The sequence below is a fragment of the Branchiostoma belcheri genome, unplaced genomic scaffold (assembly GCF_001625305.1).
Source record: "Branchiostoma belcheri isolate BF01 breed outbred unplaced genomic scaffold, Haploidv18h27 scaffold3, whole genome shotgun sequence".
Lineage (NCBI taxonomy): Eukaryota > Metazoa > Chordata > Leptocardii > Amphioxiformes > Branchiostomatidae > Branchiostoma > Branchiostoma belcheri.
Genome location: NW_017803909.1, coordinates 4,684,161 through 4,697,782, shown reverse-complemented (window position 1 = coordinate 4,697,782; position 13,622 = coordinate 4,684,161). Strand labels below are relative to the sequence as shown.

Here is a 13,622-nt window from a genome sequence, read left to right as displayed (position 1 = left end):
GAATGAGGTTTATGATTATATCTACATTCTTGTCATAAACATGCAAGTTGTGTGACATAATTTTAAGTTAAAAGCCAAGTGCTGTTTTCAATACACTGACTTCTGTTTCTCTGTCTTCAAGATGTGAACCCGGAGCCCGGAATGAGCAGGAGGAAGAAGCAGACTTCTATTGGTAGAGCTGTGGGAAAGAAGATGGGGTAGTTGGGTGTGAGTATGTTTCCTTTATTAACACGAGACAACACTCCACATACACACACACACGCATTTCTATCTTTCGCCTATTTCACTCTGCTCTGAGGGTCCATTTAACATTAATCGTAGTCAGCAACACTGAAAAAATTGTCACTTTGGACCTTTACTCTTGAATTCTCCCAAAAAAGTATCCTAGCCGGCCAACCGACTGCTTAAATTCCACATTGTTATCTGCTTCGTAATGTATTTGTATAGTTGAACGCCAAATTGCCCAAAAATTGTCACTTTGGACCTTAAATTCCCCCACCAAAAAATGCCAGCCACTTTAATTCTACGTTGTAATCCACTTCATTTTGTATAGTTGAGTGCAAAATTGTCGCTTTGGACCTTTACTCTTAAATTCTCCTGCTGAAAAACTTATCATGGCCGGCCGGCCGGCCACTTGAATTCCACATTGTTATCCTCTTTATCATATAGTTAATTGCCAAATTGCCCAAAAATTGTTGCTTTGTGTCTTAACTATTAAATTCTCCTGCCAATTATCTTAACAACATGGAAGTTAAGGGGGCAGGTGGCTATCTTTTGTATTGTAGAGTTGAATGCCAAATTGCCCCAAAATTGTAGCTTTGTACCTTAAACACTTAAAATTTCCCTGTCAAAAAACTGTGTCTTTGCCTGGCCGCATTAATTTTGTGCTGATTCATCTTTAAGTTTGATTTTCCCGCCAAAAAAAAAATCACAGGAGCCTCACCTGTTTAATTAATTGGATTAAGTTTTCCCGCCAAAAAACTTAGTATGTGGAGCACTCTAACCTTGAACTTGTGCACCCCCCTCCCACTCTTCCTGTCCCCCTTCCCACACCTACCTTCTCTCAAAGTATGTTAGTTCCAACACTTCTTTGAACATGTAGTCACCACACTGCTACGCAAATACTTGGTTGATCGAGTGTAGTTCTTCCACCACATTAGACTTTAGAATAATCTCTTGCTCTCCTGGTCAGTCAATTGCACTGGTATACTGATGTGTCGAAGCATCAATGTCTCCGGAAAGACATCCCACGGGGAGTACACTTAGTGCATTGACCGACCAGAAGAGCATTAAAGATTATTCTAAAGTCTAATGTGGTGGAAGAACTGCACTCGATCAACCAAGTATTTGCGTAGCAGTGTGGTGACTACATGTTCAAAGAAGTGTTGGAACTAACATACTTTGAGAGAAGGTAGGTGTGGGAAGGGGGACAGGAAGAGTGGGAGGGGGGGTGCACAAGTTCAAGGTTAGAGTGCTCCACATACTAAGTTTTTTGGCGGGAAAACTTAATCCAATTAATTAAACAGGTGAGGGTCCTGTGATTTTTTTTTGGCGGGAAAATCAACCAGCAATTAATGCGGCCGGGCAAAGACAGTTTTTGGCAGGGAAATTTAAGTGTTTAAGGTACAATTTGGGGGTGATCAACGCTACGATGGAATTTAAGGGGGCAGCTGGCTAAGATACGTTTTTGGCAGGAGAATTTAATAATTAAGACCCAAAGCAACAATTTTTGGCAATTTGGCACTCAACTATATGATAAGAAGTGGAAGTAATGCGGCGGGGCAATTTGCCATTTAACTATACGATAAAGAGGATAACAATGTGGAATTCAAGCGGCCGGCTGGCCGGCCGGCCAAGATAAGTTTTTCAGCAGGACAATTTAAGAGTAAAATCCAAAGCGACAATTTTGCACTCAACTATACAAAATGAAGTGGACTACAACGTGGAATTAAAGCGGCTAACATTTTCTGGTGGGGGAATTTAAGGTCCAAAGTGACAATTTTTGGGCAATTTGGCGTTCAACTATACAAGTACATTACGAAGCAGATAACAACGTGGAATTTAAGCAGTTGGTTGGCCGGCTAGGATACTTTTTTTGGGAGAATTCAAGAGTAAAGGTCCAAAGTGACAATTTTTTCAGTGTTGCTGGCTACGATTAATGTTAAATGGACCCTCAGAGCAGAGTGAAATAGGCGAAAGATAGAAATGCGTGTGTGTGCATGTGGAGTGTTGTCTCGTGTTAATAAAGGAAACATACTCACACCCAACTACCACATCTTCTTTCCCACAGCTCTACCAGAAGTCTGGTTTTTCCTCCTGCTCATTCTGGTCTCCGGGTTCACATCTTGAAGACAGAGAAACAGAAGTCAGTGTATTGAAAACAGCGCTTGGCCTTGAACTTAAAATTATGTCACACGACTTGCAGGTTTATGACAAGAATGTAGTTAGAATCATAAACCTCATTCAACTTTCGTGGTTGCAACATCAAAACCCTGATTCAACTCAACGAGAACTAAAAAAGTTACCAAAGCTCTTCTAATTTTTTACTAATTATATTCACATCAGTTTATCATTATGTATAAGATATCAAAGGAAAATACCCTGCCAAAAATACAGTCTGCCTAAGTGCTCATAAATAATTCAAAATTTGTACATAAGGCAATTTATGAAGATTCCAAAAGTACCCAATCTAGCGATGGTTTGTTTAGTCCACTCTAGTTAAACATCTTATGTATTTTCAGTGACAAAAGTTTTTTGGCAGGAGAATTTAAGTGTAACGGTCCATTTAAGCAACAATTGTTGGGCAATTGGGCATATTCAACTAAATATCAAAAAATTTTCAGTGACGCTTAACATGAATTCAGTAAATGATAAAAGCGTCCAACTATGATACTAAGTTTTTGGTGGGAAAATTTAAGTGTAGAGGTCGAAAGTGACAATTTTGGGGCAATTTGGCATTCAACTGTACGATACAAACTGTCGTGGAATTCAAGCCGCCAGCGATGATTAACGTTCAATGGCTCCTCACGGAAACAATAGGCATGCCAACCCTCAGAGTAGTGTGAACTGGGCAAAAGAGAGAAATGCGAGTGCAACTGTGTGCACCTGAAAGGCTGAAGGCATGTGGAGTGTTGTCTCATGTTAATAAAAGAAAACATACTCACACCTCCTCATTTTCTTTTACAGATTGAGATCTGCCGACAAACGTCAGTGGTGATTTCTTCCAGTCAGGACAGGAACGTCAGACACACCCAAATGTAACAATGAAAGGACAATTAGTGTGTTGCAAAAATATCTCCATTCAACACTCAGAATGACCATTAAATGATACACAATTAAACTATCCCTTTGGTTATCAATAAATAGATGTAGAAAACAGAAAAGCCTCTGAACTGAATGTGTTTTAGATATGTCACTAGTGCTGTCACATCAGTGAAAAACATTGTCTCACCTGTACAAACTCTTTACTGTGTCTTCAAGTTAACTGGTTTCCTGTCAAGCCCTCATCTGGCCTGCATGGATACATTGTAGCAGTCACCAGTCATCACAGGTTTCTCCCAGTCAGGACAGGAACATCAGGACACACCTAAATATGAAAGGATAATTTAGTATATTTGAAAAAGGAACACTGAATGCATGTAATGGAAAATCATTTTCATAGGTGTATTGTTAACCTGTATCTCACCTGTACAAACTCTTTGCCTTGAATTAAGTCAACAGGTTTGCTGAGCGCTCACCTAGTCCAATTTCCACAAAAGTTGCCTGTCCTCACGTACAGGTCAGGACATCGATGTACATGTATATGAAAGGATCTTTAGTGTCAGGCATAAGTAACATCTCCAGGCAACACTGAATGACTATAAAAATAAAATAGCACAATTGAACTATCCATTTACCTGAATGGCTATAGAAACTTAGTTGTGTTACTGTTTAATTAAAAAATAAAACAAAATTCATGTTAAATGTGTTTCCCAATGTGTTACAGGCTGTGTTATTTCTATAAAGTGTACAAAGAAAGTTGTCAAGCGATAGATACATACAAGCATTGTACAGTAAAAACATTATCTCACCCTATGCAGGCTTGCTCTGGGGTCTTCAAATCACCTAGTCTGTCATCACTAACTGTATCAGTTATCAGCAGCCACCTAACAGACAAAACTAGTTAGTAATACACAGTCTCAAATAACACCAAGTAAATGAAAACAAAATGCAGGATTAAGACTTTCTTCACCAAGGAGGTACATCAGGTGCACCTGATGTACCTCCTTGGTCTTCAAATTACCAGGTCTGGTCCAATCCAGTCTTGTCAGGTTCAGACAGGAGTCCTCACTACTGCATCGTTTAGCAGTCACATACATAACAAGTTATGATACTAATAATAAGTACCCAATAAATGGAACTTGTAAAATGGAAAATTCAGATGATTCTCACCTGATATTCTTCTTGGGTCCTCCAATTGCTTTGTCTAGTCTTTTCCAATCCAGTCTTGACAGGTTTAGACAGGAATCATCACTACTGCATCAGTCTGCAGCCAGCTAACTACTGGTATATAAACATAACAAGTTACACAATTGTCTCAAATACCTAGTAAATGGTATGTAAAATGCAGAATTAAGATTTTTCTCACCTAATATTCCTCTTGGGTCTTCAAATTGCTTAATCTTGTCAAGTCTTGTCAGGTTTACACACGTCTCATCACTACTCCATCTCGAGTCAGCAGCCACCTAACTAGATGTATGCAGACATAACAAGTTACACACTTGTGTCAAATACCCAGTAAATTGAACTTGTAAAATGCAGAATTAAGATAACTCTCACCTAATTCTCTTCTTAATAGGTCCTCAAAATCACAAGGTCTGGTCTTTTCCAATCCGTCTTGTCAGGTTCAAACAGGAATCCCCAGTACTGCATCTGTCAGCAGCCTGTGACCTAACTACAAACATAAGAAGTTACACTCTTGTCTCAAATAATCAAGTAAATGGTAGGTAAAATACAGTATTCAGATTTTCCTCACCTAGCCTGATACTCCTGTTTTCTATCACCTGGTGCCTCTGTCATCACAAGTCATCTCATCGGGACAGGAACACTTGCACAGCTGGCAGACCCTCAGGACACAGGTAACTAACTACAAATGTGCATGAAAACAATAAGTTACAAGGAGTTATCAACCCTGTCATATACATGTAGAGACAACATCAGGATATATATGAAAACACTGAACAAAGCCAAACAACTACTAGTAGACCAGAAATTGTGGATGCCATTCTTGATGAGTTATGATTAAAGGTGAATGTTTAAAACATACACCTGACACTTAATCACCCAACTGCAACACAAGTACATGATGAATATTACACTAACACATGCATATACACACTGTGATAGATATCCAATACACATGAACCTACTTCCAGTAACACACAGATGTGTGTGCCACTATGACAGAAATTCCCATGCAATAGCTAAAATTCTTGAAGTGGAGGTTAAAAAACAAGTCTAGGTATCCTTTAAAGGACCTAAATACTACCAAATCTGTCACAACATACTGGGCTGGTTTAAAATCAAACCATAAATTTTTTACATTTAATCAAATCGATAACTAGGAAACTGTAACAACCAGAAAAAAACTTAACTGTTTGGGCAAAAAAGGAGCATTTTTGGAGGTTGATACAAAACCTGAATATTCTGAATATTACTGTACATGTACATGCTCTTGTCGTAAATCAGGAAAAAGCTGGGAAATCCAAGAAACAGCAAATTAAAGAGGTGTTATTTTGTCATTTTATACCACTCTGAAATATCTAGCCAACCAAAATTTAAAGAGTAATACATGTTTCAAAATAGCTTTGAACATTTCAAAAGGAAAAGTGTTTTCCATGGGGGAAAGTTCCACAAATATTCTACCCATGTTTCCTTTCAGTTTCTCAGACAAGGGGGACAAATCTTAGACCAAGTATACAGAAACAAAGTTAAGTCCTTTTTTTTTCAAAATTTAACTCGAAAAGTACCAATACCTACATAATTTTAGCAGACGTGAAAAAAAACAGCGAAGATATATTAAAAAAAGAACCGAATACACCACGAATATACCGCAACGTGTTGTTACCAGTATGCAGGCAACCAATATCCGACGGCATGGTTTCTTATATAATTACCTTGTGAAATCTCTGCCCTCTCCCCGACCACGCTGTCCTCCTTCCAACGGGTGCCATTTTCTTGTCTTCTCCAAAAATTCACCAGGTCGGGATATGCACATTTTTTTGTCCAAAACTCCAGAAAACGGCACAACTCCGCTGTGGAAACATCCCCGAAGATTTGTTCTACACGCGACGTGTTGTTACCAGCATGCAGGCAACCAATTCGACAACATGGTTTCTTACCTTGTAAGAACTCTGTCCTCTCCTCGACCACGCTGTTCTCCTTCCAACGGGCGCCATTTTCTTGTCTTCTCCAAAAATCCACCAGGTCGGGAAATGCACTTTTTTTTGTCAAAACTCCAGAAAACGGCACAACTCCGTCATGGAAACATCCCCGAAGATTTGTTCTACAAGTTAGGATGAATATTTATCGAACCAGAAGCTACAAAATTTACCAAGAAGTTCAAAATAATTCCTACTCTTCCTCGCGTGACACCAGCAGAAGCAGACTGAGTGGGCCGTGCCACGTGTGATTTTTACACAGCTGTGCACAACAACTGGTCTAATTTCTTCCCTGATGACCACAACTACTTTACCACCAAGAGTCAATCTCCTCAAAAAGAACGGTTTTCTGTCCACCATTTCGGACTACGCTGTGTCAAATTACACAGAGGTACTAAGCGTCAGCAGCTACAAGTATTGGTAACGAACGTGTAGCGTTAGTAGACGAAATCTGCTAATCTAATCAACACCGGCTCATGTACGCGCACATGTTTCCGTGCATTTGGTGCCTGTCCTTGGTGCTGAACGCCATCCGCACAATGTTAAACACACAGAATGGTGAAAACCACACTCGCGCGCTGCTTAGAGCTAAAAGGGTACAGGCTGGCCAAACCATACGGAAATACAGGGATGCTCTTGAGGGGGTTAGGGGTCGAACTACATGTATTATTATTAACGCTCTACGATATTAAAATTCACAACGGCAGCGGCTAGATATTGCGTTACATTCGGGCAAGCTTGCTCCGCCTAAATCCGTGCACTATATCCACTATATCTAAGCTTTACATAGAACACTAGTAACACAGATTACACTCGATGTTCATCCCCTATCACACTCCCATTTTAGAGTCCCCGTTCCCAAAAGGAGGAAGCCGCTTTCATCCCCAACTCTGGCCATTTTACGAGTTGGGAAACGAGATGGGCACTTATGGGGGTTTTACCTCAGGTCTAACTTGCTCTTGATCTCGACATTGGGACTTGCTCCGACGCCCTAAACATCACAAATTTATCAGAAAAGAACATTTCAGTCTCCCAGCTGTTTATTTTGAGGCAAACATTCCTATAACAATTTTACAAGCGGTTGAATACGGATCTTTTTCATCAACTTTTCTGACATCTTGATTTTTCCCATAAAGAAACGTACCGATATAGCTATCAATATTTTCTTTTGTTCCTTAAATGTACTTCAAGGTAAATAATAACAGTGTTTTCCATACATCTGTAAGCTTGAAAAAAGTACACACCACAGAGAACTGTACTTTCAAAGCTTTATTCCATACAGAATTCTTTTTTCTCCCTACAACTTGGCTGGTGCATGGAGGATAGGATATAGGTCACATGGTATACCTGGTATTATCATCACTCACCAAAATAGGACATTTATTTACCAAAGATTTCCATTACAGAGTTCACCTCAAACAACTTCTTTTGTTCCAAGAATAATTTGTATTGTGAAATTGTAACATGTTACTGTTAGACTTTGAAAAATGAAGCTGAGAAGAGTCGGCTTTTACTCACCAAGGCTTTTTTTGTGACACACATTAACGTTAAGTGTCACACTGCAAAATAGTAAGGCACTTCATTCTTTTATTGAAAAGTGACAGATAACAGCAACATGACCACAAACTTGGCATATACAGTACATATATATATATATCCACTTTGTTTACAATGACTCACATCAAACAGTGACTGAATTCAAAAAGTGTAGCAGCAAATTTCCCATCTAGTATAGGTATTAGGCAACATCTTCCCTGACTACTGTTTTTTCATGGCAAAGTACACTTGTTCACCCATATATACATTTGTTATAGTCCACTGCATTAGAATATTAAATGATAGCCAACAAATTTACAGCAAACAAGAAGCCCTGATAAGGCATCTGAAACAATTCTACAGATGTGCATAGTAGGTCCTTATGTCAAACATAAAGCTCAGATCAAATTTAAATTACACAAAGAAAGTTTAAGTTCTGAGAAGCTTTAGAGTACTAAATCCACCACCATAGTGTAGGTTTTAGTTTACGGTGATGTATTTAAGATGGAGTGACTCCCTTCACATAGAAGGTCCAGGTGACATTGTGCTCCCCCCCTGCTGACCTGGGGCAGGTCACCACCAGTTTGCCCATCTTGGGTGCCTTACTCCCACTGGTGTTCCCCTCAAACCCTACAATGATGCTGTGAGTTTTCTTGGCTCGGATGGTTTCTCCTGCCTTGACGCTGAAGGCAGTGTTATCTACGGTGAAGGTGAAAGCCGTGGTATGTGGGAAGATGTTTTTGAAGGGAATGGATGCAGTGGAGCCAGCGCGGATGGTGTACGGACCCTGCGGTTTGGGTGCCAGGCAGTTTCCCACGAGGGGGAAGGTATACTCTCCACCAACAGCAGACGAGACGGTCAGGGTTGCACGGGATTGGCCCAGTTTGGAGGGTTCATAGGTCACATCGATCCCCACCTCTGTACCACCCTGTGACCCGGGAGCTGCGTTTACTGTCTTCTCCACATGGAAATCACTGTTGTCAACCTGAACAGGACAGAAAGCAAAAAGAATGACCCAGTGGAATACAACTGTACTTTCAGCACTAAGGCCATCTCAGCTATGTCCACACATGTTTTGAAACCAACAAAAACGGGGCTGCATATCAGTACATTTAACAGCTTCAATATATGTGCAGTCTGCCCCTGTATGATTGGGAATCAACTTCAAAGATATTCAGTTTATTCTTCCAAATTATCAAATTGCATGTATTATTGAATATTTTTCTGCATGGAGAATACAAATCTAATGCATGGGTGAATCCCTAGTAGCTGAGAAAAGACTACAGTACATGTTCCAGTAACAACAGCATGTTTCTGATGAAGGTACATTGTAGGAGTAACAGAACCTCCTTGGATAAAGTAAGGTCATTACCTTGCAGAGATATTCTACTTTCTGTTTGGAGAAATTGGTGAGATGAGCCGTCTGTGTCTGGTTGGCGCCCAGACTGGCCTTGAAGTGCAGCGCTCTCTCCGGGCCAGCTGGCAGGGCCCTGAGGACCAGGTCGTACGTGTAGTGGCCCAGCTCGCTGCTGTACAGGGCCAGACGGCCGTTGGTCTCACCTGCCTTCAGAGGTAAGTACTCAAACATCACAGAGCCCTGCACGGATCAACACAGACATGTAAACAACCCAAGAAATGTCCTACAAAGTTTAGAAACCATCCAAACACAATGGCTAGTAGAAATTACAAAATATGATCATATCTAAGGCCTGGACCTAGATGAAGTGCACACTTGCATCCAATATTGCTTTAAGCATTAGCCACTTAGAGGGCTAAAAATTGCCAAAGATAGCCTTTAAGTGTTCATAACAACACTTTTTCAGAAGTGTAAAATAATACCTCCGACTGTGCAGGAACCACAAACTGTGGCGGCAGGCTGACGTCGGCCACCTTACAGTCTGTGGAGAAGGTGATGGGCATGGCCAGGGGGTTCTCCACAGTCACGGTGTGCGAGGCGCTCTGGCGTACGGGCGTGGTGAGGTACAGGGTACTGATGGTGCCGGGCGGAGTCGCCTTGAAGGTCACAAAGTAGAACTGGTACTCTCCTGTAGTGTCCTCCCGGAACACAACCTAGTGTGAAGGTCACATGAAAGTCATTTAGATAAGTTTGATACCATTTTGTGTGGATATTATTCACCTCAGAAGGCGTGGCACTGCAGCTGAGCATTTGACAACTGTTACAGTAAATCTCTTAACCAAATAATAGGTCACATATAAGTCATGATCATAAAGAATGCTTGCTGCCTAAGTCTTTCTGTAATAAACAGCAGTAACAGTGTGGTATGCTAGAAATGTTCCTTGAGACACAAAGCTCACCTTGCTGGTGACAGTCCCCTCCCTGTGAGCAAAGAAGTTGAGTTTGTAGTCCCTTTTCCCCAGTCCTGGTACGTCGATGTAGTCCAGCCCCTTCAGACTGGTGCTCTGGTCCAGCCGGTCTGGCTTCACCATGTCTATAGTCACTCGGAACCTGAATATATTGGGATGGTTTATCAATACAAAGTGTATTTGTTGCTGTTGTGCTTCTATCTAACCTTGAAAAAGTCACAGATAGCAACAAAACCTCAAAATACTATACTGAAATGGTTTATGGCAGTCTTATAATCTTTTTCCTGTCCTGCTGAGAACAATTTCCCTAACTTTATCTCTCTCACCTAGAAATGGCAATGTTTGCTGCATTGAGTCCAGTATAAAAATCATTGTAGATACATAAAGAAATTGTGTTACTGTACAGTACCTCTGTGGATGTTTGAGCCAGTTGGAGACAGTCAGCAGCTCTGTGTATCCCGTCTTACAGGGCACTTCCCTGGTGATGTTACTAATGGCCTTGGGAGGCTCAGATGTACCAGTCAGGTTATACAGCAGGCCTGTTCCATCAGGCAGGGGGAAGAACACGGTGCCCTGCACACAAAACATAGAGATTTTAACTAAAATCCACCACTTTTGTCACCAAAGAATGGTTCATGAAACAAACTTTACAGTTATCACTGGTAAGAATTCCATTGTTATAAGGTTTCTTAGGGAGGTACTGAAAATATATAAGGACAAAAATACATATGATACCAAAAGGACAAGGGTTTTGCAAAAGCTGGAAGACTTTTGCAGTACTCACTGTGTGCTTCTTCCCCTCGGCTGTCATAGCGAGTGGTTTGTAGACCAGCTCGTAGCCTTTGTTCTGCTGCGGCTCCACCATGAAGGTCTCCAGCCCCGCCCAGTACTCCCCGTCAATCACAGGGTGCAGCTCCCACGTCTGGTTGGTGCGGTTGGAGATGGTGACGGTCTTGGTGTCCCTCTGGCGGACATGTGTGCTGAAGTTCAGAACCTGAAACCACAGCCACAGGAAAGAATTGGTAAGGACACAAACTCGGCTGATAGTCAAGACTAGATTGTCTCAGTCTGCAGTGATGCAGACAAAGTATCAATAAACATCCCTCGAGTATTTTTGCACACTGTTAGTCATGACTCTATTGCGTGAATATCTGTAAGGGCCTGACTTCCTTCTTTCCTTACCTCCTTGAGAGCTGGTGTGCTGACACACATGCCTGTCAGGGTCAGAAGGATCTTCTTTCTCCCTTCAGTCACACACTCCAGGTCCTGCAGGCAGATGATAGGTGATTCATGTGGTTAATGGAAGGAAATGTTTAACTTGAGAAATGTTTTACCAAGACTAACTCTGTATCTATCTATGTTAGAAACTCTGACAACATCATATCACCTTGAGTTAGCTTTGACAGGTCTTAAGCTTTAACAATATTCAGATCCCTCATCTACACTATGAATGTTTGAAGTAGAAATTGTATGTTTGAAGTAGAACATTGTATGTTTGAAGTAGAAATAAATAAAAAATAAACATGCACTGGGTAGAGTAGATGAAAGCATGATGAAGGTTGTGAACAATTGTCAATACTGTTACCTCATATCTGATATCCTGGCTGACTTTGGTTGGGTGAAACACCACATTGAAGGCCACCTCCATCCCGGGGGAGATGTACCCTTCAGAAGGGTTGATGGAGAAGTCTGGTGCAAACTGCCGTAGTTTCCACTGGAACCTGAGGGGCACAGTTTAGATGTCATATCTGAATAGCTCTCACACTTACATGAATCTGTTTTTTTCATCATTGAGCCATAGTTATACAAGACTAAATTGATAAAGACATAGAAAACACTTCTCAAAATGCAGTGATGGACCAATGGCAAGATTTAGATATATATCCTCTACATGGCAACACAAAGAGCCAAAGTCTTGAATGCTGATTGTTTAGAAGTACAGTGTTTCTAACTTACTTTGTCCCGATGTCGCCGACATTGCGCATGACCATCCTGCGGGTACTGCTGCTGCCCAGCACGACGGCGCCGAACGGGATGGACTCCTGGTCCAGCTGCACCTCGATGCCCTGACAGGAGCCCATCAGCACAAACAGGGGCTGGGAGAACCCTTCACTCTCCATCATAACCTGCAGGGACAAACAAGCAGTCATTTTCACAGAAGTTACTGTGTTAGTATTGTGCTTAGTACCATGGACAGGCCCTATTTCTGAGTGTTACTTTTGAGTGTTACTTCACAGGCCCTATTTCTGAGTGTTACTTTTGAGTGTTACTTCACAGGCCCTATTTCTGAGAGACAGGCACCAGGGACAGTTTTCTGAATATTATAACTAGGCACTGTTTTGGGATGTTCGAACTAGCACCAAGGACAGGCCCTGTTTCCGAATGTTAGAACTAGCACCATGGACAGGCCCGTCCGTTTCGGGATGTTAGAACTAGCACCAAGGACAGGCCCCATTTCGGGATTTTGCAAATAGCACCAAGGACAGGCCCTGTTTCTGAATGTTAGAACTAGCACGAAGGACAGGCCCTGTTTCGGGATTTTAGAAATAGCACCAAGGACAGGCCCTGTTTCTGAGTGTTATAATCAGCACCAAGGACAGGCCGTATTTCTGAATGTTATAATTGATGTTTCTGTCATTACATCAGTTTATTGCTGCACTGTACATCAATAAACATTTCATGTGTGCTGTTTACCTCCTCAGTGAATTGTGGGATGCGTGTCCTTGGTGAGAAGGTGACCTCTGCGTTGACCTTGCCGCCGCGTGGTTTGAGCGTGATGGACTGGTACGGAGAGATGGACAGCACACGGGAGTCCTGCAGCAGGTGACTGGACGGTGTGCACACCAGACTGGGGGAGACGCACAGAAATATGATATCAATCCAAAAGCTATATTTGCACCTCAAAAATCAATAGCTTCTAGTACTAGTAATAGATAGCTTCTACTTATATCTACTTCAAGAAATGGTATGTGGTTTGGCATTTAGAGTCGGTTCTGCTTGGATTGAGAATACACACTCAATTGGACAAATTTCATGGAGGGCTATGACATCTGGTACTTGAAAAATTGCTAGCTGTTCACAACTCCTCTTGCACTGGGGTCTTTGAGTACATCCAACTAATAGTTGTATATATCTATTTGAGATGAAGGTCCACTCCTAGCTTCCATACTTACTTGAAGGTGATTGGAGCCAGACTCTTGTTGACCAGTGAGACGACCTTCTTTACTGTGGTCCCCACCAACAGGGCACCCAGCTGGACAATCTTCTGTCTCTTGTCTGCTACTTCCACCTGCAATCAGACAACAACAGTCAGACACTCAACAACACTGGCACAGAATTTAG

The 13,622-nt window shown here is 41.6% G+C and overlaps 1 protein-coding gene across 1 annotated transcript in view; it reads right to left on the bottom strand.

Annotated features, from left to right (window-relative positions):
- Positions 1-7,684: 7,684 nt before the first annotated feature.
- Positions 7,685-13,622, bottom strand: part of LOC109473701 (hydrocephalus-inducing protein homolog) — a 39,299-nt gene continuing 33,361 nt past the window's right edge. The window contains exons 76-86 of the mRNA XM_019773667.1: positions 13,454-13,569; positions 12,975-13,128; positions 12,237-12,406; positions 11,866-12,001; positions 11,463-11,546; positions 11,065-11,274; positions 10,690-10,853; positions 10,272-10,422; positions 9,795-10,025; positions 9,328-9,552; positions 7,685-8,940 (exon numbers count right to left, since the gene is read on the bottom strand). Of these exons, the coding sequence (XP_019629226.1) occupies positions 8,455-8,940; positions 9,328-9,552; positions 9,795-10,025; positions 10,272-10,422; positions 10,690-10,853; positions 11,065-11,274; positions 11,463-11,546; positions 11,866-12,001; positions 12,237-12,406; positions 12,975-13,128; positions 13,454-13,569 (2,127 nt within the window). The 3' untranslated portion in view covers positions 7,685-8,454. The remainder of the gene's footprint in view (positions 8,941-9,327; positions 9,553-9,794; positions 10,026-10,271; positions 10,423-10,689; positions 10,854-11,064; positions 11,275-11,462; positions 11,547-11,865; positions 12,002-12,236; positions 12,407-12,974; positions 13,129-13,453; positions 13,570-13,622) is intronic.